The 27,214-nt window shown below is 52.3% G+C and overlaps 1 protein-coding gene across 1 annotated transcript in view; it reads left to right on the top strand.

The window, feature by feature from the left end:
- PELO (pelota mRNA surveillance and ribosome rescue factor) overlaps positions 1–26,110 on the top strand; it is a 29,899-nt gene extending 3,789 nt beyond the window's left edge. The window contains exons 2-13 of the mRNA XM_082262208.1: positions 4,372–4,464; positions 4,549–4,699; positions 9,447–9,537; positions 14,352–14,515; positions 17,170–17,230; positions 17,404–17,565; positions 18,894–18,940; positions 19,106–19,179; positions 22,697–22,768; positions 22,850–22,924; positions 24,183–24,214; positions 25,747–26,110. Coding sequence (XP_082118334.1) covers positions 4,372–4,464; positions 4,549–4,699; positions 9,447–9,537; positions 14,352–14,515; positions 17,170–17,230; positions 17,404–17,565; positions 18,894–18,940; positions 19,106–19,179; positions 22,697–22,768; positions 22,850–22,924; positions 24,183–24,214; positions 25,747–25,835 — 1,111 coding nt within the window. The 3' untranslated portion in view covers positions 25,836–26,110. The remainder of the gene's footprint in view (positions 1–4,371; positions 4,465–4,548; positions 4,700–9,446; positions 9,538–14,351; positions 14,516–17,169; positions 17,231–17,403; positions 17,566–18,893; positions 18,941–19,105; positions 19,180–22,696; positions 22,769–22,849; positions 22,925–24,182; positions 24,215–25,746) is intronic.
- The last annotated feature ends 1,104 nt before the right edge of the window (positions 26,111–27,214 follow it).

The raw sequence follows: 27,214 nt of genomic DNA, 5'->3' as shown, positions 1-27,214 counted from the left end.
ATCCACAGTACAACTTCCCACCCACAGTACAACTTCCCATCCACAGTACAACTTCCCATCCACAGTACAACTTCCCACTCACAGTACAACTTCCCATCCACAGTACAACTTCCCACCCACAGTACAACTTCCCACCCACAGTACAACTTCCCACCCACAGTACAACTTCCCACCCACAGTACAACTTCCCATCCACAGTACAACTTCCCATCCACAGTACAACTTCCCACCCACAGTACAACTTCCCATCCACAGTACAACTTCCCATCCACAGTACAACTTCCCATCCACAGTACAACTTCCCACCCACAGTACAACTTCCCGTCCACAGTACAACTTCCCGTCCACAGTACAACTTCCCGTCCACAGTACAACTTCCCACCCACAGTACAACTTCCCACCCACAGTACAACTTCCCGTCCACAGTACAACTTCCCGTCCACAGTACAACTTCCCGTCCACAGTACAACTTCCCGTCCACAGTACAACTTCCCACCCACAGTACAACTTCCCATCATCCCACCCACAGTACAACTTCCCACCCACAGTACAACTTCCCACCCACAGTACAACTTCCCATCCACAGTACAACTTCCCACCCACAGTACAACTTCCCATAATCCCATCCACAGTACAACTTCCCATCATCCCATCCACAGTACAACTTCCCACCCACAGTACAACTTCCCATCCACAGTACAACTTCCCATCCACAGTACAACTTCCCACCCACAGTACAACTTCCCACCCACAGTACAACTTCCCACCCACAGTACAACTTCCCATCCACAGTACAACTTCCCATCCACAGTACAACTTCCCATCCACAGTACATCTTCCCATCCACAGTACAACTTCCCACCCACAGTACAACTTCCCATCCACAGTACAACTTCCCATCATCCCATCCACAGTACAACTTCCCATCATCCCATCCACAGTACAACTTCCCATCATCCCATCCACAGTACAACTTCCCATAATCCCACCCACAGTACAACTTCCCATCATCCCATCCACAGTACAACTTCCCACCCACAGTACAACTTCCCATCCACAGTACAACTTCCCATCCACAGTACAACTTCCCATCATCCCATCCACAGTACAACTTCCCATAATCCATCCACAGTACAACTTCCCATCATCCCATCCACAGTACAACTTCCCATCATCCCATCCACAGTACAACTTCCCATCATCCCATCCACAGTACAACTTCCCACCCACAGTACAACTTCCCATCCACAGTACAACTTCCCATCCACAGTACAACTTCCCATCCACAGTACATCTTCCCATCCACAGTACAACTTCCCACCCACAGTACAACTTCCCATCCACAGTACAACTTCCCATCATCCCATCCACAGTACAACTTCCCATCATCCCATCCACAGTACAACTTCCCATCATCCCATCCACAGTACAACTTCCCATAATCCCACCCACAGTACAACTTCCCATCATCCCATCCACAGTACAACTTCCCACCCACAGTACAACTTCCCATCCACAGTACAACTTCCCATCCACAGTACAACTTCCCATCATCCCATCCACAGTACAACTTCCCATAATCCATCCACAGTACAACTTCCCATCATCCCATCCACAGTACAACTTCCCATCATCCCATCCACAGTACAACTTCCCATCATCCCATCCACAGTACAACTTCCCATCCACAGTACAACTTCCCACCCACAGTACAACTTCCCACCCACAGTACAACTTCCCACCCACAGTACAACTTCCCACCCACAGTACAACTTCCCACCCACAGTACAACTTCCCACCCACAGTACAACTTCCCATCCACAGTACAACTTCCCACCCACAGTACATCTTCCCATCCACAGTACAACTTCCCATCCACAGTACAACTTCCCATCCACAGTACATCTTCCCATCCACAGTACAACTTCCCACCCACAGTACAACTTCCCACCCACAGTACAACTTCCCACCCACAGTACAACTTCCCACCCACAGTACAACTTCCCATCCACAGTACAACTTCCCATCCACAGTACAACTTCCCACCCACAGTACAACTTCCCACCCACAGTACAACTTCCCATCATCCCATCCACAGTACAACTTCCCATCATCCCATCCACAGTACAACTTCCCATCATCCCATCCACAGTACAACTTCCCATCATCCCACCCACAGTACAACTTCCCATAATCCCACCCACAGTACAACTTCCCATCATCCCATCCACAGTACAACTTCCCACCCACAGTACAACTTCCCATCATCCCATCCACAGTACAACTTCCCACCCACAGTACAACTTCCCACCCACAGTACAACTTCCCATCCACAGTACAACTTCCCATCCACAGTACAACTTCCCATCCACAGTACAACTTCCCACCCACAGTACAACTTCCCATCATCCCATCCACAGTACAACTTCCCATCATCCCACCCACAGTACAACTTCCCATCATCCCATCCACAGTACAACTTCCCACCCACAGTACAACTTCCCATCATCCCATCCACAGTACAACTTCCCATAATCCATCCACAGTACAACTTCCCATCATCCCATCCACAGTACAACTTCCCATCATCCCATCCACAGTACAACTTCCCATCATCCCATCCACAGTACAACTTCCCATCATCCCATCCACAGTACAACTTCCCATCCACAGTACAACTTCCCATCCACAGTACAACTTCCCACCCACAGTACAACTTCCCATAATCCCATCCACAGTACAACTTCCCATCCACAGTACAACTTCCCACCCACAGTACAACTTCTCACCCACAGTACAACTTCCCACCCACAGTACAACTTCCCACCCACAGTACAACTTCCCACCCACAGTACAACTTCCCACCCACAGTACAACTTCCCACCCACAGTACAACTTCCCATCCACAGTACAACTTCCCATCCACAGTACAACTTCCCATAATCCCATCCACAGTACAACTTCCCATCCACAGTACAACTTCCCATCCACAGTACAACTTCCCACCCACAGTACAACTTCCCACCCACAGTACAACTTCCCATCCACAGTACAACTTCCCACCCACAGTACAACTTCCCACCCACAGTACAACTTCCCACCCACAGTACAACTTCCCACCCACAGTACAACTTCCCATCCACAGTACAACTTCCCACCCACAGTACAACTTCCCATCCACAGTACAACTTCCCATCCACAGTACAACTTCCCATCATCCCATCCACAGTACAACTTCCCATCATCCCATCCACAGTACAACTTCCCATCATCCCATCCACAGTACAACTTCCCATCATCCCATCCACAGTACAACTTCCCATCAATCCATCCACAGTACAATTTCCCATCATCCCATCCACAGTACAACTTCCCATAATCCCATCCACAGTACAACTTCCCATCATCCCATCCACAGTACAACTTCCCATCATCCCATCCACAGTACAACTTCCCATCATCCCATCCACAGTACAACTTCCCATCATCCCATCCACAGTACAACTTCCCATCATCCCATCCACAGTACAACTTCCCATCAATCCATCCACAGTACAATTTCCCATCATCCCATCCACAGTACAACTTCCCATCATCCCACCCACAGTACAACTTCCCATAATCCCATCCACAGTACAACTTCCCATCCACAGTACAACTTCCCACCCACAGTACAACTTCCCATCATCCCATCCACAGTACAACTTCCCATCATCCCATCCACAGTACAACTTCCCATCCACAGTACAACTTCCCATCATCCCATCCACAGTACAACTTCCCATCCACAGTACAACTTCCCATCCACAGTACAACTTCCCATCCACAGTACAACTTCCCATCCACAGTACAACTTCCCATAATCCATCCACAGTACAACTTCCCATCATCCCATCCACAGTACAACTTCCCATAATCCTATCCACAGTACAACTTCCCACCCACAGTACAACTTCCCATCATCCCACCCACAGTACAACTTCCCATCATCCCATCCACAGTACAACTTCCCATCATCCCATCCACAGTACAACTTCCCACCCACAGTACAACTTCCCATAATCCATCCACAGTACAACTTCCCATCCACAGTACAACTTCCCATCATCCCATCCACAGTACAACTTCCCATCCACAGTACAACTTCCCATCCACAGTACAACTTCCCATCATCCCATCCACAGTACAACTTCCCATCATCCCATCCACAGTACAACTTCCCATCATCCCATCCACAGTACAACTTCCCATCATCCCATCCACAGTACAACTTCCCATAACACAGTTCACTGCACAGTACCACTTCTCTTGTCCTGTATTCTCGGTATTGGGGGATGGGATGGTGTCATGTGACCCCTCTCTTTCTCCCAGTCAGGTGACGTTGATGGCGGATGAGGCGGAGGACATGTGGCACACCTATAACCTGCTGCAGGTGGGGGATAGTCTGCGAGCCTCCACTATCAGGTATGTACTCCTCGGGGGCGGAGTTTTGTGGTTGGAGGCAGGTCCTGGGTGGGGTGTTGATGATGTCACTGTGTCTGCTTGTAGGAAGGTGCAGACGGAGTCTGCTACAGGAAGTGTCGGCAGCAACCGGGTCCGGACCACACTCACCATCCGGGTGGAGACCATCGACTTCGACTCTCAGGTCTGCCAGCTCCGGGTGAAAGGCACCAATATCCAGGAGAACCAGTATGTCAAGGTGAGAGCTCCACCCCCCCATACTCCTCCCCCTGTGCCCTTTTCTACATATCCCTCCCCCTGTGCTCCACCCCTCCACACTCTTCCCCCTGTGCTCCACCCACTCACACTCCTCCCCCTGTGCCCTTTTCTTCATATCCCTCCCCCCTGTGCTCCACCCACTCACACTCCTCCCCCTGTGCCCTTTTCTTCATATCCCTCCCCCTGTACTCCACCCACTCACACTCCTCCCCCTGTGCTCCACCCCTTCACACTCTTCCCCCTGTGCTCCACCCCTTCACACTCTTCCCCCTGTGCTCCACCCCTTCACACTCTTCCCCCTGTGCTCCACCCCTTCACACTCTTCCCCCTGTGCTCCACCCCTTCACACTCTTCCCCCTGTGCTCCACCCCTTCACACTCCTACCCCTGTGCTCCACCCCCTCACACTCCTCCCCCTGTGCTCCACCCACTCACACTCTTCCCCCTGTGCTCCACCCACTCACACTCTTCCCCCTGTGCTCCACCCACTCACACTCCTCCCCCTGTGCCCTTTTCTTCATATCCCTCCCCCTGTGCTCCACCCACTCACACTCCTCCCCCTGTGCCCTTTTCTTCATATCCCTCCCCCCTGTGCTCCACCCACTCACACTCTTCCCCCTGTGCTCCACCCACTCACACTCCTCCCCCTGTGCCCTTTTCTTCATATCCCTCCCCCTGTACTCCACCCACTCACACTCCTCCCCCTGTGCTCCACCCCTTCACACTCTTCCCCCTGTGCTCCACCCCTTCACACTCTTCCCCCTGTGCTCCACCCCTTCACACTCTTCCCCCTGTGCTCCACCCCTTCACACTCTTCCCCCTGTGCTCCACCCCTTCACACTCTTCCCCCTGTGCTCCACCCCTTCACACTCTTCCCCCTGTGCTCCACCCCTTCACACTCCTCCCCCTGTGCTCCACCCCCTCACACTCCTCCCCCTGTGCTCCACCCCCTCACACTCTTCCCCCTGTGCTCCACCCACTCACACTCTTCCCCCTGTGCTCCACCCACTCACACTCCTCCCCCTGTGCCCTTTTCTTCATATCCCTCCCCCTGTGCTCCACCCCCTCACACTCTTCCCCCTGTGCTCCACCCACTCACACTCCTCCCCCTGTGCTCCACCCCCTCACACTCTTCCCCCTGTGCTCCACCCACTCACACTCCTCCCCCTGTGCCCTTTTCTTCATATCCCTCCCCCTGTGCTCCACCCCTTCACACTCTTCCCCCTATGCTCCACCCCCTCACACTCTTCCCCCTATGCTCCACCCCCTCACACTCTTCCCCCTGTGCTCCACCCACTCACACTCCTCCCCCTGTGCTCCACCCACTCACACTCTTCCCCCTGTGCTCCACCCACTCACACTCTTCCCCCTGTGCTCCACCCACTCACACTCTTCCCCCTGTGCTCCACCCCCTCACACTCTTCCCCCTGTGCTCCACCCCCTCACACTCTTCCCCCTGTGCTCCACCCACTCACACTCCTCCCCCTGTGCTCCACCCACTCACACTCCTCCCCCTGTGCTCCACCCACTCACACTCTTTCCCCCTGTGCTCCACCCACTCACACTCTTCCCCCTGTGCTCCACCCCCTCACACTCTTCCCCCTCACACTCCTCCCCCTGTGCTCCACCCACTCACACTCTTCCCCCTGTGCTCCACCCACTTACACTCCTCCCCCTGTGCCCTTTTCTTCATATCCCTCCCCCTGTGCTCCACCCCTTCACACTCTTCCCCCTGTGCTCCACCCACTCACACTCTTCCCCCTGTGCTCCACCCCCTCACACTCTTCCCTCTGTGCTCCACCCACTCACACTCTTCCCCCTTTGCTCCACCCACTCACACTCTTCCCCCTTTGCTCCACCCACGCACACTCTTACCCCTGTGCTCCACCCACTCACACTCTTCCCCCTGTGCTCCACCCCCTCACACTCTTCCCCCTCACACTCTTCCCCCTGTGCTCCACCCACTCACACTCCTCCCCCTGTGCTCCACCCACTCACACTCCTCCCCCTGTGCTCCACCCACTCACACTCTTCCCCCTGTGCTCCACCCACTCACACTCTTCCCCCTGTGCTCCACCCCCTCACACTCTTCCCCCTGTGCTCCACCCCCTCACACTCTTTCCCCCTGTGCTCCACCCACTCACACTCCTCCCCCTGTGCTCCACCCCCCACACTCCTCCCCCTGTGCCCTTTTCTTCATATCCCTCCCCCTGTGCTCCACCCACTCACACTCCTCCCACTGTGCTCCACCCACTCACACTCCTCCCCCTGTGCTCCACCCACTCACACTCCTCCCCCTGTGCCCTTTTCTTCATATCCCTCCCCCTGTGCTCCACCCCTTCACACTCTTCCCCCTGTGCTCCACCCACTCACACTCTTCCCCCTTTGCTCCACCCACTCACACTCTTCCCCCTGTGCTCCACCCACGCACACTCTTCCCCCGGTGCTCCACCCACGCACACTCTTCCCCCTGTGCTCCACCCACTCACACTCTTCCCCCTTGTGCTCCACCCACTCACACTCCTCCCCCTGTTCTCCACCCACTCACACTCTTCCCCCTGTGCTCCACCCACTCACACTCCTCCCCCTGTGCTCCACCCACTCACACTCCTCCCCCTGTGCTCCACCCACTCACACTCTTCCCCCTGTGCTCCACCCACTCACACTCCTCCCCCTGTGCTCCACCCACTCACACTCTTCCCCCTGTGCTCCACCCACTCACACTCTTCCCCCTGTGCTCCACCCACTCACACTCCTCCCCCTGTGCTCCACCCACTCACACTCCTCCCCCTGTGCTCCACCCACTCACACTCTTCCCACTGTGCTCCACCCCCTCGCACTCCTCCCCCTGTGCTCGACCCCCTCGCACTCCTCCCCCTGTGCTCCACCCACTCACACTCTTCCCACTGTGCTCCACCCACTCACACTCTTCCCACTGTGCTCCACCCACTCACACTCTTCCCCCTTTGCTCCACCCACTCACACTCTTCCCCCTTTGCTCCACCCACTCACACTCCTCCCCCTCTGCTCCACCCACTCACACTCTTCCCCCTGTGCTCCACCCCCTCACACTCCTCCCCCTGTGTTCCACCCACTCACACTTTTCCCACTGTGCTCCACCCACTCACACTCTTCCCCCTTTGCTCCACCCACTCACACTCTTCCCCCTTTGCTCCACCCACTCACACTCTTCCCCCTTTGCTCCACCCACTCACACTCCTCCCCCTCTGCTCCACCCACTCACACTCTTCCCCCTGTGCTCCACCCCCTCACACTCCTCCCCCTGTGCTCCACCCACTCACACTTTTCCCACTGTGCTCCACCCACTCACACTCTTCCCCCTTTGCTCCACCCACTCACACTCTTCCCCCTTTGCTCCACCCACGCACACTTTTCCCCCTGTGCTCCACCCACTCACACTCTTCCCCCTTGTGCTCCACCCACTCACACTCTTCCCCCTTGTGCTCCACCCACTCACACTCTTCCCCCTCTGCTCCACCCACTCACACTCCTCCCCCTGTGCTCCACCCACTCACACTCTTCCCACTGTGCTCCACCCACTCACACTCTTCCCCCTTTGCTCCACCCACTCACACTCTTCCCCCTTTGCTCCACCCACGCACACTCTTCCCCCTGTGCTCCACCCACTCACACTCTTCCCCCTTGTGCTCCACCCACTCACACTCTTCCCCCTTGTGCTCCACCCACTCACACTTCTCCCCTATGCTTCACCCCTCCCACTCCTCTACCTGTGCTCCACCCACTGACACTCCTTTGCTGCCCCCTCACCATTTACCCAATATGCTCCTCCTCTTCATTCTCCCTCCCACTCCACCCTTTCACACTCTTCCCAATGTGCTCCCCCCGAGCCCCACCCCTTTACTCCCCTCCCCCTGTTCTCCACCCCTTTACGCTCCACCCCTTTATGCTCCACCCACTCACACTCCTCCTGTGCGGCCCCACCACATAATCTGCCCAATATGTTCCTCCTCTTCACACTCTTCCCACAGTGCTCCACCCTCTCACACTCCTCCCACTGTGCTCCACCCTCTCACACTCCTCCCACTGTGCTCCACCCACTCACACTCCTCCCACTGTGCTCCACCCACTCACACTCCTCCCACTGTGCTCCACCCACTCACACTCCTCCCACTGTGCTCCACCCACTCACACTCCTCCCACTGTGCTCCACCCACTCACACTCCTCCCACTGTGCTCCACCCTCTCACACTCCTCCCACTGTGCTCCACCCTCTCACACTCCTCCCACTGTGCTCCACCCTCTCACACTCCTCCCACTGTACTCCACCCACTCACTCTCCACCCACGCACACTCCTCCCACTGTGCTCCACCCTCTCACACTCCTCCCACTGTGCTTCACCCACTCACACTCCTCCCACTGTGCTCCACCCTCTCACACTCCTCCCACTGTGCTCCACCCTCTCACACTCCTCCCACTGTGCTCCACCCACTCACTCTCCACCCACTCACACTCCTCCCACTGTGCGCCACCTACTCATACTTCTGCCCCTGTGCTCCACCCCTTATACCCCTACCCCATTTGCTCCACCCCCTCCCTCTGTGCTCCACCCCCTCAGCCTCTTCCCTCTGTGCCCCACCCCCTCACACTCCACTTCCTTTGCTCCACTCCATTAGACTCCTCCCCCTGTGCTCCACCCCCTGTTAGGGTCTGGACCCCGTCTCTCATCCATCCCCTCTTGTCTGTAGATGGGGGCCTATCACACCATTGAGCTGGAACTGAACCGCAAGTTCACCCTGGCCAAGAAGCAGTGGGACAGCATTGTGCTGGAGAGGATCGGTAAGAGAGTTCCCACCCCACTCACAGTGCACACATTGTTACTATGAATAGTCCCTGTGATCTTCACACTCTGGGGCTCATGAGTACGGCTTATATTGGTACTGAGCCTGGTAAATCAGTGGGTGGCATACATTGGTCCTGAGCCTGGTAGATGATGAGTGGGTGGCATAAATTGGCACTGAGTCTGGTAGATGAGTGGGTGGCATACATTGGTACTGAGCCTGGTAAATCAGTGGGTGGCATACATTGGTCCTGAGCCTGGTAGATGAGTGGGTGGCATACATTGGTACTGAGCCTGGTAGATGAGTGGGTGGCATACATTGGTACTGAGCCTGGTAGATGAGTGGGTGGCATACATTGGTACTGAGCCTGGTAGATGAGTGGGTGGCATACATTGGTACTGAGCCTGGTAGATGAGTGGGTGGCATACATCGGTACTGAGCCTGGTAGATGAGTGGGTGGCATACATCGGTACTGAGCCTGGTAGATGATGAGTAGGTGGCATAAATTGGCACTGAGCCTGGTAGATGATGAGTAGGTGGCATACATCGGTACTGAGCCTGGTAGATGAGTAGGTGGCATACATTGGTCCTGAGCCTGGTAGATGATGAGTGGGTGGCATACATTGGTACTGAGCCTGGTAAATCAGTGGGTGGCATACATTGGTCCTGAGCCTGGTAGATGATGAGTGGGTGGCATACATTGGTACTGAGCCTGGTAGATGAGTTGGTGGCATACATTGGTATTGAGCCTGGTAGATGAGTGGGTGGCATACATTGGTACTGAGCCTGGTAGATGAGTAGGTGGCATACATTGGTCCTGAGCCTGGTAGATGATGAGTGGGTGGCATACATTGGTACTGAGCCTGGTAGATGAGTTGGTGGCATACATTGGTATTGAGCCTGGTAGATGAGTGGGTGGCATACATTGGTACTGAGCCCGGTAAATCAGTGGGTGGCATACATTGGTACTGAGCCTGGTAGATGAGTGGGTGGCATACATCGGTATTCAGCCTGGTAGATGATGAGTAGGTGGCATACATTGGTACTGAGCCTGGTAGATGATGAGTGGGTGGCATAAATTGGCACTGAGTCTGGTAGATGAGTGGGTGGCATACATTGGTACTGAGCCTGGTAGATGAGTGGGTGGCATACATTGGTACTGAGCCTGGTAGATGAGTGGGTGGCATACATTGGTACTGAGCCTGGTAGATGAGTGGGTGGCATACATTGGTACTGAGCCTGGTAGATGAGTGGGTGGCATACATTGGTACTGAGCCTGGTAGATGAGTGGGTGGCATACATCGGTACTGAGCCTGGTAGATGAGTGGGTGGCATACATCGGTACTGAGCCTGGTAGATGATGAGTAGGTGGCATAAATTGGCACTGAGCCTGGTAGATGATGAGTAGGTGGCATACATCGGTACTGAGCCTGGTAGATGAGTAGGTGGCATACATTGGTCCTGAGCCTGGTAGATGATGAGTGGGTGGCATACATTGGTACTGAGCCTGGTAAATCAGTGGGTGGCATACATTGGTCCTGAGCCTGGTAGATGATGAGTGGGTGGCATACATCGGTACTGAGCCTGGTAGATGATGAGTAGGTGGCATACATTGGTACTGAGCCTGGTAGATGAGTGGGTGGCATACATTGGTACTGAGCCTGGTAGATGAGTGGGTGGCATACATTGGTACTGAGCCTGGTAGATGAGTGGGTGGCATACATTGGTACTGAGCCTGGTAGATGAGTGGGTGGCATACATTGGTACTGAGCCTGGTAGATGAGTGGGTGGCATACATTGGTACTGAGCCTGGTAGATGAGTGGGTGGCATACATCGGTACTGAGCCTGGTAGATGAGTGGGTGGCATACATCGGTACTGAGCCTGGTAGATGATGAGTAGGTGGCATAAATTGGCACTGAGCCTGGTAGATGATGAGTAGGTGGCATACATCGGTACTGAGCCTGGTAGATGAGTAGGTGGCATACATTGGTCCTGAGCCTGGTAGATGATGAGTGGGTGGCATACATTGGTACTGAGCCTGGTAAATCAGTGGGTGGCATACATTGGTCCTGAGCCTGGTAGATGATGAGTGGGTGGCATACATTGGTACTGAGCCTGGTAGATGAGTTGGTGGCATACATTGGTATTGAGCCTGGTAGATGAGTGGGTGGCATACATTGGTACTGAGCCCGGTAAATCAGTGGGTGGCATACATTGGTACTGAGCCTGGTAGATGAGTGGGTGGCATACATCGGTACTGAGCCTGGTAGATGAGTGGGTGGCATACATCGGTATTCAGCCTGGTAGATGATGAGTAGGTGGCATACATTGGTACTGAGCCTGGTAGATGATGAGTGGGTGGCATAAATTGGCACTGAGTCTGGTAGATGAGTGGGTGGCATACATTGGTACTGAGCCTGGTAGATGAGTGGGTGGCATACATTGGTACTGAGCCTGGTAGATGAGTGGGTGGCATACATTGGTACTGAGCCTGGTAGATGAGTGGGTGGCATACATTGGTACTGAGCCTGGTAGATGAGTGGGTGGCATACATTGGTACTGAGCCTGGTAGATGAGTGGGTGGCATACATCGGTACTGAGCCTGGTAGATGAGTGGGTGGCATACATCGGTACTGAGCCTGGTAGATGATGAGTAGGTGGCATAAATTGGCACTGAGCCTGGTAGATGATGAGTAGGTGGCATACATCGGTACTGAGCCTGGTAGATGAGTAGGTGGCATACATTGGTCCTGAGCCTGGTAGATGATGAGTGGGTGGCATACATTGGTACTGAGCCTGGTAAATCAGTGGGTGGCATACATTGGTCCTGAGCCTGGTAGATGATGAGTGGGTGGCATACATTGGTACTGAGCCTGGTAGATGAGTTGGTGGCATACATTGGTATTGAGCCTGGTAGATGAGTGGGTGGCATACATTGGTACTGAGCCCGGTAAATCAGTGGGTGGCATACATTGGTACTGAGCCTGGTAGATGAGTGGGTGGCATACATCGGTACTGAGCCTGGTAGATGAGTGGGTGGCATACATCGGTATTCAGCCTGGTAGATGATGAGTAGGTGGCATACATTGGTACTGAGCCTGGTAGATGATGAGTGGGTGGCATAAATTGGCACTGAGTCTGGTAGATGAGTGGGTGGCATACATTGGTACTGAGCCTGGTAGATGATGAGTGGGTGGCATACATTGGTACTGAGCATGGTAGATAAGTGGGTGGCATACATTGGTACTGAGCCTGGTAGATGATGAGTGGGTGGCATAAATTGGCACTGAGTCTGGTAGATGAGTGGGTGGCATACATTGGTACTGAGCCTGGTAGATGATGAATAGGTGGCATACATTGGTACTGAGCCTGGTAGATGATGAGTGGGTGGCATACATTGGTACTGAGCCTGGTAAATCAGTGGGTGGCATACATTGGTCCTGAGCCTGGTAGATGATGAGTGGGTGGCATACATTGGTACTGAGCCTGGTAGATGATGAGTGGGTGGCATAAATTGGCACTGAGTCTGGTAGATGAGTGGGTGGCATACATTGGTCCTGAGTCTGGTAGATGAGTGGGTGGCATACATTGGTCCTGAGCCTGGTAGATGATGAGTGGGTGGCATACATTGGTACTGAGCCTGGTAAATCAGTGGGTGGCATACATTGGTCCTGAGCCTGGTAGATGATGAGTGGGTGGCATAAATTGGCACTGAGTCTGGTAGATGAGTGGGTGGCATACATTGGTCCTGAGCCTGGTAGATGATGAGTGGGTGGCATACATTGGTCCTGAGCCTGGTAGATGATGAGTGGGTGGCATACATTGGTACTGAGCCTGGTAGATGATGAGTAGGTGGCATACATTGGTACTGAGCCTGGTAGATGATGAGTAGGTGGCATACATTGGTACTGAGCCTGGTAAATCAGTGGGTGGCATACATTGGTCCTGAGCCTGGTAGATGATGAGTGGGTGGCATAAATTGGCACTGAGTCTGGTAGATGAGTGGGTGGCATACATTGGTACTGAGCCTGGTAGATGAGTGGGTGGCATACATTGGTACTGAGCCTGGTAGATGAGTGGGTGGCATACATTGGTACTGAGCCTGGTAGATGAGTAGGTGGCATAAATTGGCACTGAGCCTGGTAGATGAGTGGGTGGCATACATCGGTACTGAGCCTGGTAGATGAGTGGGTGGCATACATTGGTACTGAGCCTGGTAGATGATGAGTAGGTGGCATACATCGGTACTGAGCCTGGTAGATGAGTGGGTGGTATACATTGGTACGGAGCCTGGTATATGATGAGTGGGTGGCATACATCGGTATTCAGCCTGGTAGATGATGAGTGGGTGGCATACATTGGTACTGAGCCTGGTAGATGAGTAGGTGGCATACATCGGTACTGAGCCTGGTAGATGATGAGTGGGTGGCATACATCGGTACTGAGCCTGGTAGAAGATGAGTGGGTGGCATAAATTGGCACTGAGTCTGGTAGATGAGTGGGTGGCATACATCAGTACTGAGCCTGGTAGATGAGTGGGTGGCATGCATCAGTACTGAGCCTGGTAGATGAGGAGTGGGTGGCATACATTGGTACTGAGCCCGGTAAATCAGTGGGTGGCATACATTGGTACTGAGCCTGGTAGATGAGTGGGTGGCATACATTGGTACTGAGCCTGGTAGATGAGTAGGTGGCATACATTGGTACTGAGCCCGGTAGATGATGAGTGGGTGGCATACATTGGTACTGAGCCCGGTAGATGATGAGTGGGTGCCAACCACCCTTCCTCTAATAAACTCTCTTTCCTTAGAGCAGGCCTGTGACCCCGCCTTCAGCGCTGACGTTGCGGCAGTGGTCATGCAGGAAGGACTCGCCCACATATGTCTCGTCACTCCAAGTATGACTCTCCTCCGTGCCAAGATAGAGACCAACATCCCACGCAAGAGGAGAGGCAACTGCACCCAACATGAAAAGGTGCCCAGTGATCAGCCGTTTTCTTTCTTCTCTGACTCTTGCTAACACTTTCCTGTTATTCTGTCCTCCCGCGCGTCTCCTGTCCTCCCGTGCGTCTCCTGTCCTCCCGTGTTACATACATCTTTTCTGACAGTATTTGGACAGGAAATGTACCAGGGGATTGGAGGAAAGCTAACGTCATTCCGATATTCAAAAAGGGCCAGAGGCATATCCCGGGAAATTATAGGCCTGTCAGTCTGACATCGATAGTATGTAAACTTCTGGAGGGGATGATAAGGGACTATATCGTAGAGTTTGCTAAAGACAACAACATCATCAGCAGTAATCAGCACGGGTTTACAAATGGGCGTTCTTGTCAAACCAATCTCTTAGCATTCTACGAGGAGGTGAGCTGTGAGCTAGATAGGGGGAGACCAGTGGATATGGGGTACCTAGATAGGGGCAGACCAGTGGATGTGGGGTACCTAGATAGGGGCAGACCAGTGGATGTGGGGTACCTGGATAGGGGCAGACCAGTGGATGTGGGGTACCTGGATAGGGGCAGACCAGTGGATGTGGGGTACCTGGATAGAGGCAGACCAGTGGATGTAGGGTACCTAGATAGGGGGAGACCAGTGGATGTGGGGTACCTGGATAGGGGGAGACCAGTGGATGTGGGGTACCTGGATAGGGGCAGACCAGTGGATGTGGTGTACCTGGATAGGGGCAGACCAGTGGATGTGGTGTTTCTGGATAGGGGCAGACCAGTGGATGTGGGGTACCTGGATAGGGGCAGACCAGTGGATGTGGGGTACCTGGATAGGGGCAGACCAGTGGATGTGGGGTACCTGGATAGGGGCAGACCAGTGGATGTGGGGTACCTGGATAGGGGGAGACCAGTGGATGTGGGGTACCTGGATAGGGGGAGACCAGTGGATGTGGGGTACCTGGATAGGGGCAGACCAGTGGATGTGGTGTACTTGGTTTTCGCTAAGGCGTTTGATACAGTTCCCCACAAGCGCTTAATTTATAAAATAAGGTCTGCAGGTATTGACAGCAGGGTTTGCTCTTGGATACGGAACTGGCTTAAAAGGGCGTGTCCAAAGGGTGGTAATAAACAGCGCATACTCAGACTGGTCTGAGGTAGTAAGCGGGGTCCCCCCAGGCTCAGTCCTGGGACCAACCTTGTTCAATTTATTCATAAACTGCATTGAGGACGGGATCAGGAGTTCGTTATCAGTTTTTGCAGATGACACAAAATTGGGCAGGGCAATAACTGCACAGCATGAAGCAGATATCCTACAGAATGACCTGGACAAAATTACAGAGTGGGCAACGACATGGCAAATGAGGTTTAATGTGGAGAAGTGGAAGGTTTTGCACTTGGGGACCGGAAACATAAAAGCACAATACACGTTAGGAGGGGAACCCTTGGGGGAATCAAAAATGGAGAAGGATCTGGGAGTCTTGGTTGATAATAGATTAGGCAACAGCATGCAATGTCAAGCTGCAGCTGCCAAAGCCAGCAGAATATTAGCATGCATAAAGAAAGGGATGTATTCCAGAGATAAGACTATAATCCTTCCACTTTATAAAACTCTGGTCCGACCGCATCTGGAGTATTCTGTCCAGTTCTGGTCGCCAGTCCTCAGGAGGGATGTGTTGGAGCTGGAGAGAGTCCAGAGAAGGGCAACTAAACTGATTAGGGGATTGGAGGACCTTGATTATGAAGAGCGTCTGCAATCGCTCGATTTATTCTCCCTGGAGAAGAGACGTCTGAGAGGGGACATGATAGCAATTTATAAATATCTCAATGGGGATCTCAGCATAGAAAAAAAGCTGTTCAGTCGAAGGGATTGCATGAGGACTCGAGGGCATACAATGCGATTAAAGGAGAAGAGATTTAACCTCAGGCAACGCAGGGGGTCAAAGATTGTGGAATTCTCTACCACAAGAGGTGGTTTCTGCGGGAAGTATGGTGGCTTTCAAAAGACTATTAGACTTACATCTCAAGGATCAGAACATTCAGGGGTATGTGAGATGATTACAGCCACACACACCTACACAGGGAGAACTGGATGGACTATTGTCTTTATTCAACCTCAACTACTATGTAACTATGTAAATAGTTTGTAAGTAGTTTTTTTTTTTTAAATTTTGCTACTCGAAGTACTGAAAGTAAAAGTACAAGTACTGTGTTATGTAGTTATTAAAGAAAGAAGTCAAAAGTTTGAACATCATATTGTTTTTTATTATTTCTAATGCAGCTTTTATTTATACATACAGTAGCATTTATTTTCGTATGCGCTGATAATACACAATGTTCTGATCTTCATGAAACTTCCATCTACTGTTCTGGCAGTGGTAATTTTTATAATAGTAACGAGTAACTATGCAGCACGAAAAAAATATCGGAGTAGAAGTATTGAAATCATCGAAAAAATGTAGAGAAGTAGAAGTAGGAGAAAATAATTCTACTCTAGGAAAGTACAGATACCGCCTTTCCGTACTTAGTACAGTAGTGAAGTTACTATACATCTCTGGGAGCCTCCCTTGGCCATCACCCCTTGATTTGGTCTTGCAGCGTGTCTTCCCATGAGCCTCTCTTGGACTCTTCCTTTGATTCGCTCCTCCATCTGATCTTTGTGCCTCTCTCACTCTTCTCTGTCCCTCAGGCTCTGGAGAAGTTCTATGAACAGGTCATGCAGGGAATTATCCGTCACATCAACTTTGATGGTAAGTCCTCAACACTTCCTGAGTCTTCTTCTGAGCTCCGCCTGTTGGTCTGTCCCCTCCTCCCTCTCCCGCCATCTTGTCTGAGCTCTGCCTGACTGTTGTTTCCCCCCCTCCATCTTGTTTTTTCCCATCTCACCCCTCTCTTCCCCCCACCCCCCCTTTATCCTCCTCAGTGGTGAAGGTGGTGTTGGTGGCGTCTCCGGGATTTGTCCGGGAACAGTTCTGTGAGTTCCTTTTCCTTCGAGCCGTGAAACAAGATCTGAAGACAATCCTGGAAAACAGAGGGAAGTTCCTGCAAGTGCACAGCTCCTCCGGACACAAGTACTCCCTCACAGGTACTCCTCCAGACACAGGTACTCCCTCACAGGTACTCCTCCAGACACAGGTACTCCCTCACAGGTACTCCTCCAGACACAGGTACTCCCTCACAGGTACTCCTCCAGACACAAGTACTCCCTCACAAGTACTCCCTCACAGGTACTCCTCCAGACACAGGTACTCCCTCACAGGTACTCCTCCAGACACAGGTACTCCCTCACAAGTACTCCCTCACAGGTACTCCTCCAGACACAGGTACTCCCTCACAGGTACTCCCTCACAGGTACTCCTCCAGACACAGGTACTCCCTCACAGGTACTCCCTCACAGGTACTCCCTCACAGGTACTCCCTCACAGGTACTCCTCCAGACACAGGTACTCCCTCACAGGTACTCCCTCACAGGTACTCCCTCACAGGTACTCCTCCAGACACAGGTACTCCCTCACAGGTACTCCCTCACAGGTACTCCTCCAGACACAAGTACTCCCTCACAGGTACTCCCTCACAGGTACTCCCTAACAGGTGCTCCCCCGGACACAAGTACTCCCTCACAGGTACTCTCACAGCTCCTCCGGGCACAGGTACTCCCTCACAGGTACTCCCTCACAGGTACTCCTCCAGACACAAGTACTCCCTCACAGGTACTCCCTCACAGGTACTCCTCCAGACACAGGTACTCCCTCACAGGTACTCCCTCACAGGTACTCCCTCACAGGTACTCCCTCACAGGTACTCCCTCACAGGTACTCCTCCAGACACAGGTACTCCCTCACAGGTACTCCCTCACAGGTACTCCTCCAGACACAGGTACTCCCTCACAGGTACTCCCTCACAGGTACTCCCTCACAGGTACTCCCTCACAGGTACTCCTCCAGACACAAGTACTCCCTCACAGGTACTCCCTCACAGGTACTCCTCCAGACACAAGTACTCCCTCACAGGTACTCCCTCACAGGTACTCCCTCACAGGTACTCCCTCACAGGTACTCCTCCAGACACAAGTACTCCCTCACAGGTACTCCCTCACAGGTACTCCTCCAGACACAGGTACTCCCTCACAGGTACTCCCTAACAGGTACTCCCTCACAGGTGCTCCCCCGGACACAAGTCCTCCCTCACAGGTACTCCTACAGCTCCTCCAGACACAAGTCCTCTCTCTCATAGCTGACTCTCATTCATCAACTCCAGATGTGTCAAACATCCCCCCTCCCCAGTGGAATGCCATATAAGGTGCCCTGGCATTAGGAAAGATGGGGGCAGTTAGGGGCACATGAGGTGCAGTTTGTCTGTTTTGTTCTCTCTGTGGAGGATAATCGAACGCTCTTTTCACATTTGTATTTTCAGAGGTTCTGAGCGATCCCGCTGTCACCGCGCGGCTAACAGATACAAAGGTGAGTGTGTCCCCTGTGTCACCCTCCAGCTGTGTGTCCCCCGTGTCACCCTCCAGCTGTGTGTCCCCCGTGTCACCCTCCAGCTGTGTGTCCCCCGTGTCACCCTCCATCTTTCCTTCTCTGCACACTGGCCAACTTATGGCCTTTTCTTTTTAATGATTACAGGCAGCTGCTGAGATAAAAGCTCTCTCCGACTTCTACAAAATGCTGCAGCATGAGCCGGATCGGGCATTCTATGGGTAAGACCCTTCTTCTGCCCTCCATAGATCTATGCCGTCTTCTATCTCCCACCCTGTGTCCTCTTCCCTCTGTCCCTCCATCCTGTGTCCTCTTCCCTCTGTACCTCCATCCTGTGTCCTCTACTTCTGTACCTCCATCCTGTGTCCTCTACTTCTGTACCTCCATCCTGTGTCCTCTACTTCTGTACCTCCAGCCTGTGTCCTCTTCCCTCTGTACCTCCATCCTGTGTCCTCTACTTCTGTACCTCCATCCTTTGTCCTCTACTTCTGTACCTCCATCCTGTGTCCTCTACTTCTGTACCTCCATCCTGTGTCCTCTACTTCTGTACCTCCATCCTTTGTCCTCTACTTCTGTACCTCCATCCTGTGTCCTCTACTTCTGTACCTCCATCCTGTGTCCTCTACTTCTGTACCTCCATCCTGTGTCCTCTACTTCTGTACCTCCATCCTGTGTCCTCTACTTCTGTACCTCCATCCTGTGTCCTCTACTTCTGTACCTCCATCCCGTGTCCTCTCCCCTCTGTCCCTCCAGCCCGTGTCCTCTCCCTCTGTCCCTCCATCCTGTGTCCTCTCCCTCTGTACCTCCATCCTGTGTCCTCTCCCTCTGTACCTCCATCCTGTGTCCTCTACTTCTGTACCTCCAGCCTGTGTCCTCTTCCCTCTGTACCTCCATCCTGTGTCCTCTACTTCTGTACCTCCATCCTGTGTCCTCTACTTCTGTACCTCCATCCTGTGTCCTCTACTTCTGTACCTCCATCCTGTGTCCTCTACTTCTGTACCTCCAGCCTGTGTCCTCTTCCCTCTGTACCTCCATCCTGTGTCCTCTACTTCTGTACCTCCATCCTGTGTCCTCTACTTCTGTACCTCCATCCTGTGTCCTCTACTTCTGTACCTCCATCCTGTGTCCTCTACTTCTGTACCTCCATCCCGTGTCCTCTCCCCTCTGTCCCTCCAGCCCGTGTCCTCTCCCTCTGTCCCTCCATCCTGTGTCCTCTCCCTCTGTACCTCCATCCTGTGTCCTCTACCCTCTGTCCCTCCAGCCCGTGTCCTCTCCCCTCTGTCCCTCCATCCTATCTCCTCTCCCTCTGTCCCTCCAGCCCGTGTCCTCTCCCCTCTGTCCCTCCAGCCCGTGTCCTCTCCCTCTGTCCCTCCATCCTATCTCCTCTCCCTCTGTCCCTCCATCCTGTGTCCTCTCCCTCTGTCCCTCCATCCTATATCTTCTCCCTCTGTCCCTCCAGCCTCTGTCCTATGTGTTAGCAATCTCCTTCATGATAAATAGGCCATACTGTGTTGGGGAAATCCATGCGTTTTGTTTGTGTCTCATGTTTCCCATGTTTTGGGAGCAGGTTGGGTCATGAGAGATGTGACGCCCTCAGGGTTATCAGTCGTTCTCACCTGCAGATCCTTATCTGCTCCTCCATATCGCCGCACCCTGATCCCTGGCACTGGTCCTGGGCACCCACCCTGCCTTGCAGAGCTAACATCTGGTGTACTGAGAAAAACCCCCTTCACCCCCTGCCAGAGCACCAACATGTCTGCACCCGCTCTGCTTCACCAAAACTAACACAGCTCTGCTCTGAAGTCTTTCCCTGTCCTGGAACACTCAGCACTGTCACCATCAGCAGAGTGTCCAGATTGACTCTATAAGTGCTCTGACCCTCCATGGACTGGATATGAGACCCCCGCACTTGTCTGATATCTCTATCCTCGCTCTTTCCTTCTGGCCTCATAGCCCTCCTAACACTGCAACTGCCCAGTATCTCCTCACCTTTCCCTGATTGGCTGAATCCTAACATCTGACCGTCCATATTACACCACTCCTCTCTCCTGATCTTCATTCATCTTCTGGTACAATCTCCTTTACTGACAGCAATGTCATGTGATTGGTCAGGTTGGACATAAATTGGATGGATTGTGTAGATAGACCTCACCATTTAGTAGCTGGTAAAGTACAATTGTCCAATCAGATTGAAGTACTTAATGCTTCTGGATACCCTTCAGGTGGATGTTCTGCCCCAGGAGAAGCTGATGTAGCTGCAGGGTCAGGTTCAGAAACTTCTATCCTGACGCTGTTTCCTTATGGAGCTGCATGTGAGTGGTGGGATTGGTGATGTCCCCCCTTTAACCCCTTTACCACCGGAGGATTTTCCTGCTTTACGTCCAGGCCCTATTTTGCGATTCGGCGCTGTGCGACTTTAACTGACAATTACGCGGTCATGCAACGCCGTACCCAACGAAATTTACGTCCTTTTTTTCCCACAAACAGAGCTTTCTTTTGGTGGTATTTTATTACCTCTGCGATTTTCATTTTTTGCAATATTAATAAAAAAACGTGACAATTTTGAAAAAAATAACAATATTTTTCTACTTTGACAGTTAAAAAATATCCAATATATTAAATTTTTGTCATATATTTAGGCCAAAATGTATTTATCTCCATGTCTTTGACAAAAAAATTGTCAACGAGCGTATTTTTAACCGCTTTTCTGGAAGATTTTACCCCATTCCTGACCAGGCTATATTTTGCGATTCAGCACTGCGTTACATCAACGGACAATTGCGCAGTCGTGCGACGCTGTACCCAAATTAAATTTACGTCCTTTTTTTCCCCACAAACAGAGCTTTCTTTTGGTGGTATTTTTATGGCCATTTTAGGCCAATTTGTTTTCTGCTACATATTGTTGGTAAAAAAAATAAAAAAAATCGCATTGAGCGTATTTTGATTGGTTTGCGCAAAAGCTATCATTATCGTACCAAATATGGGAAATTTCTGTCATTTTTATTGTTTTTTTTTTTTTTTTTTTAATTAGTAATGGCGGCGATCTGCGATTTTTTTTTTTTTTTTTTTTTTTTTTTTGCAGGACTGCGACATTGCTATACATATGCACTGTTACTGTAAAAATTACACTGGCAGGGAGGGGGTTACCTTTTTATTGGTGATCAAGGGGTTAATGTATGCCTGGTGCTTACTGACGTGTGTGTGGGGGGAGGGGGTTGAGTGAGTGCAATCTGACCCTGCCCATCAATTAGGAGATCCGCCCACTTTGTTTACACAAGTGGGCGGATCTCCTCACTCGATCCCCGACAATCGGGGAAGAGCAGCGGTGATCACCGCCGCTCCTCCCCTGGCCCAACTCCCGCTGTGACTGAAAACAGTGGGAGCGAGCCTCCGGTGGCGTGCGCGCCGCCCACAAGGGGAGGAGTCCAGCGACATAGGTCTACAATGGAAGATGGATTCTAGTCTTCTGGGTTGAGTGGAGTTCTGACCCCTCTTGTCTCTTCAGGGTTGTTGGTCTCTTCAGTATCAGTCACCTGGTCCAAATGTAAAGTTGTGGCTTACATTGGGAGAGGGGGCATCAGGAGTGTTGAGGTGGACGTCTTGCCCCAAGGGAAATCAACGTAGTTTGGTAACTCCAGTCCCTCCATCAGGACATAGGTCATGTGTGACACCAGTAGAATTGTTCCTTCCTGGCCTCTGCTCCCGCCATCTTCCTCATCTCTTGATGTTTATTTCTAGGATTAAACACGTAGAGAGGGCTAACGAGGCGCTGGCCATCGATACGTTGCTGGTGACGGACGAGCTGTTCAGGTGAGTGCGGTTGACCTCCCATGTTCTCTCCTGTTGGTCGCGCAGGCCGCAGCTTCTCTGACTCTGTGTTCTTCCCTCCAGACATCAGGACGTGCCGACACGAAGCCGATACGTGAAACTGGTGGACAGCGTGAAAGACAATGGAGGAACCGTAAGGTGGGCAGGGAAATGATAGAACAGAACCTCCCCGGGTGTGTCCTTTGGAGGCGGGGTGATAATCGGGGGAGAGGCTTTGTGTAAGGACATCACAAAAGCCATTGGGCAAAAGGAGGTGAGCAGTTGGCGTAGGGGGAGAAATGATATGGTAGATACTCCTCGGGGGTGTGTCTTTGAGGTGGGGTGATAATTGGGGGTGGGGCTTTACATTACAGGAGCTATTGGGCAGAAGGTGACTGGAATACGTGGGTGGAGTAATAATAGGGTAGATGTTCCTCAGGTGTGTGTCTTTGGAGCGGGGCTTTGTGTTGGGACATCACAAAAGCCATTGGGCAGAAGGAGGTGAGCGGATGACATGGGTGGAGTAATGATAGGTTAGATGCTCCTCAGGGGTGTGTCTTGAGCGGGGCTTTGTGTAATTACAACACAGGAACTATTGGGCAGAAGGAGGTGAGCGGATGACGTGGGTGGAGTAATGATAGGTTAGATGCTCCTCAGGGGTGTGTCTTGAGCGGGCTTTGTGTAATTACAACACAGGAACTATTGGGCAGAAGGAGGTGGGCGGAAAAATCATACAGCAGATGTTCCTCAAGTGTGTGCCTTGGAGGTGGGGTAATAACATAGAGGTGGGGCTTCGTGTAATTACATCACAGGAGCTATTGGGCAGTAGGAGGTGGGCGGGGAAATCATAGAGCAGATGCTGCTTGGGTGTGTGTCTTGGAGGTGGGGTACATAATGTAGGGGTGGAGCTTTGTGTAGTTGCATCACAGGAGGTGGTGAGTGGATGATGCGGGCAGGGAAATCCATAGAGCAGATGTTCCTTAGGATATGTTTTTCGGGGGGGGGGGGGGCAGGGCTTTGTGTAGGGACATCACAGGAGCTATTGGGCAGGAGGTGGTGAGTGGATGATGCTGGCAGGGAAATCGTAGAGCAGATGCTCCTTGGGGGTGTGTCTTGGGGGGGGGGGGGGGGGTTATGAAAGAACATCACAGGAGCTATTAGGAAGAAGGTGAGCTGATGACGTAGGTGGAGAATAGGCAACACTGTTCGTCTTTGGGGTGGGGCAGTAATGGGGGGGGGGCTTTGTGTATTGGATGAGTGACATCATTGTACATCATGATATTTCATGGTCTGGGGGAGGGGGGGGGGTTGTCTGAGTCAGGGCTGGATGTTTAGAGCCTGCCTGCTTGCAGTTGGTCACATGAGATGACTGCAGTGAATTCTGGGAGTTTTACTCTTTTCCTCCATCTTGTTTCAGGATATTCTCCAGCCTGCACGTCTCCGGAGAACGTAAGTAGCCTTATGGGGGGGGGGGGTAACATTTCAGGTATGGTCTGTAGTGGACCTGTGAGGAGGGTTAATAAGGGATTAGATTTGATGGTTGTGGAATGATGGAAAGGAGTTGGAAGTCTTTGAGAAGCTGCGTGAATTAGTTCATAGTGATAACGGGCCCCACGGTTGGGGGAAGGGGGGCTTCTAATGACTTATAGGGTTGCAAGGTTAGAGGCTGCAGCCGGGGCTGATCTGTGTCAGACATTTGTGAACACCGCCAGGAACTGCAGAGGCAGCAGAATTTACATGCTTGTGTCAACTCTGACCCTGAATGATGCCTAAATAAAGTTGGCACTGTCCTTCTGGAGAGAAATTAAGCTGAATTCAGGGGAGTACTAGGGACAGGCCAATTCTTAAAGGGGATAACTGGAGTACTAAGGACAGGTACACCCATGTAGGGGGTAATCCGAGTACTAGGGACAAGTAGACCCCTATAGGGGGGATCAGAGTTCTAGAGATAGGTTGATCCATATGTGTGGGGGGGGGGGGGGTACCTGGAGTACAAGCTGACCCATATAGAGGGTACCCCGAGTACTAGGAACAGGCTGACCCATATGGGGGGGTACCCTGAGTACCCAGGGACAAGCTGACCTATATGGGGGGGGAGGGTAGCCAAAGTACCAGGGACAGGCTGACCTGTATAGGGGGGTACCTGGAGTACTAGGGACAGGCTGACCCATATAGTGGGTACCCGGAGTACCAGGGACAGGCTGACCCATATGGGGGGGTTCTCTGTGTACCAGGGACAGGCTGACCTATATAGGGGGTACCCGGAATACTAGGGACAGGCTGATCCATATGGGGGGTACCCTGAGTACCAGTGACAGGCTGACCTTTATAGGGGGGGTACCTAGAATACTAGGGACAGGCTGATCCATATGGGGGCTACCTAGAGTACTAGGGACAGGCTGACCTATATAGGGGGGTACCCGGAATACTAGGGACAGGCTGATCCATATGGGGGGTACCCGGAGTACTAGGGACAGGCTGACCTATATAGGGGGGTACCCGGAATACTAGGGACAGGCTGATCCATATGGGGGGTACCCGGAGTACTAGGGACAGGCTGACCTATATAGGGGGGTACCCGGAATACTAGGGACAGGCTGACCTATATAGGGGGGTTCCCAGAGTACTAGGGACAGGCTGCCCTATATGGGTGGGGGGGTTCACTGGAGTACTAGAGACAGACTAACCTATATAGGGGGTCCATATCCATATCAGGGGGGGTACCCGGAGTACCAGGGACAGGCTGACCTATATGGGGGGGGGGGGGATTTCTCTGTGTACCAGGGACAGGCTGACCTATATAGGGGGGTACCCGGAATACTAGGGACAGGCTGACCTATATAGGGGGGTACCCAGAGTACTAGGGACAGGCTGAACCATATGGGGGGGGTACCTGGAGTACTAGGGATAACCATATGGGGGTGCTGGGTATAATTAAGGGGTTTCATGTCAATTAATGGGGGATGTTTTCTGATTTTCAGAACTGAACCAGCTGACAGGAGTGGCGGCCATCCTGCGATTTCCAGTGGCTGACGGGTCAGATGAAGAGTCGAGCTCCGATGAAGACTGAAGCTCTGAGGAAGACTCACCCTGTCCCCTCCCATGTCTGACTTTACACAGACCCGCCCTCTCTCATGTCTGACTCCTCCCCCGTCCTTGTGTGGCTCTGCACGGAGATACAATAGAAGCCTAATTGACTGAATGGCCGTTATTTATTATACAGGATACGGGGCGGACGCTGTGCCTGGGGGAGATCAATGCTCTCATTGTGATGTCATTGGTGTATGAGTCACATGATGTCATCTTCCATGGTCCAACAATAAAAGATGTGGAGTTTGGACTGCATTCGGTGTCCCCGTAATCTGAATGTCATTCTTTCATCAGAGAGCCCCGCTCTCCGTTCTTCTGTCACCCCGAAAATCATAATTCATTGTTGGGTGAATGCCGGCCAGATGAGCTCATTGACAGTCTATATCTTCATTGGCGCTGTCCCTGTGCTGAGCTCCCGGACTCTTCATCTATTTACAAGGGGTTCCCACCATCCCTGTGCTGAGTTCCCAGGTCTGTACCCCCGCTGTGCCCATAATGAAGGGTTTCTCACCATCCCTGTGCTGAGTTCCTGGGTCTGTACACCCGCTGTGCCCATTATGAGGAGTTCCCACCATCCCTGTGCTGAGTTCCCGGGTCTGTACACCCGCTGTGCCCATTATGAGGTGTTCCCCCCCCCCCCCCCCCATCCCTGTGCTGAGTTCCCAGGTCTGTACACCCGCTGTGCCCATTATGAGGAGTTCCCACCATCCCTGTGCTAAGTTCCTGGGTCTGTACACCCGCTGTGCCCATTATGAGGGGTTCCCTCCCCATCCCTGTGCTGAGTTCCCAGGTCTGTACACCCGCTGTGCCCATTGTGAGGGGTTCCCCCATCCCTGTGCTGAGTTCCCAGGTCTGTACACCTGCTGTGCCCATTATGAGAGGTTCCCACCATCCCTGTGCTGAGTTCCCGGGTCTGTACACCTGCTGTGCCCATTATGAGGGGTTCCCACCATCCCTGTGCTGAGTTCCTGGGTCTGTACACCTGCTGTGCCCATTATGAGGGAGTTCCCACCATCCCTGTGCTGAGTTCCCGGGTCTGTACACCTGCTGTGCCCATTATGAGGGGTTCCCCCCATCCCTGTGCTGAGTTCCCGGGTCTGTACACCCGCTGTGCCCATTGTGAGGGGTTAATTTTGTTTATTGGAAATTCTTACAAACAATCAACTTATATACAATAAAACCATAATAAATAACATATTTACAAAATAATTGAATATAACTATACAAAACAAGAACATAATAAATAAACCAAATTGCACACAGCATAAACCCTACGAGAGAGCCAGACTAAGGAACATCACCGTCACCATGCATGGAGCCTTTTATCAAAAATTATATTTTAGGACTGATTTTCAGCTG

Source organism: Pelophylax lessonae (genome assembly GCF_965119305.1).
Source record: "Pelophylax lessonae genome assembly, chromosome: 6".
Lineage (NCBI taxonomy): Eukaryota > Metazoa > Chordata > Amphibia > Anura > Ranidae > Pelophylax > Pelophylax lessonae.
Note: the sequence above shows the minus strand (reverse complement) of the source record. Positions and strands in the feature narration are given on the sequence as shown.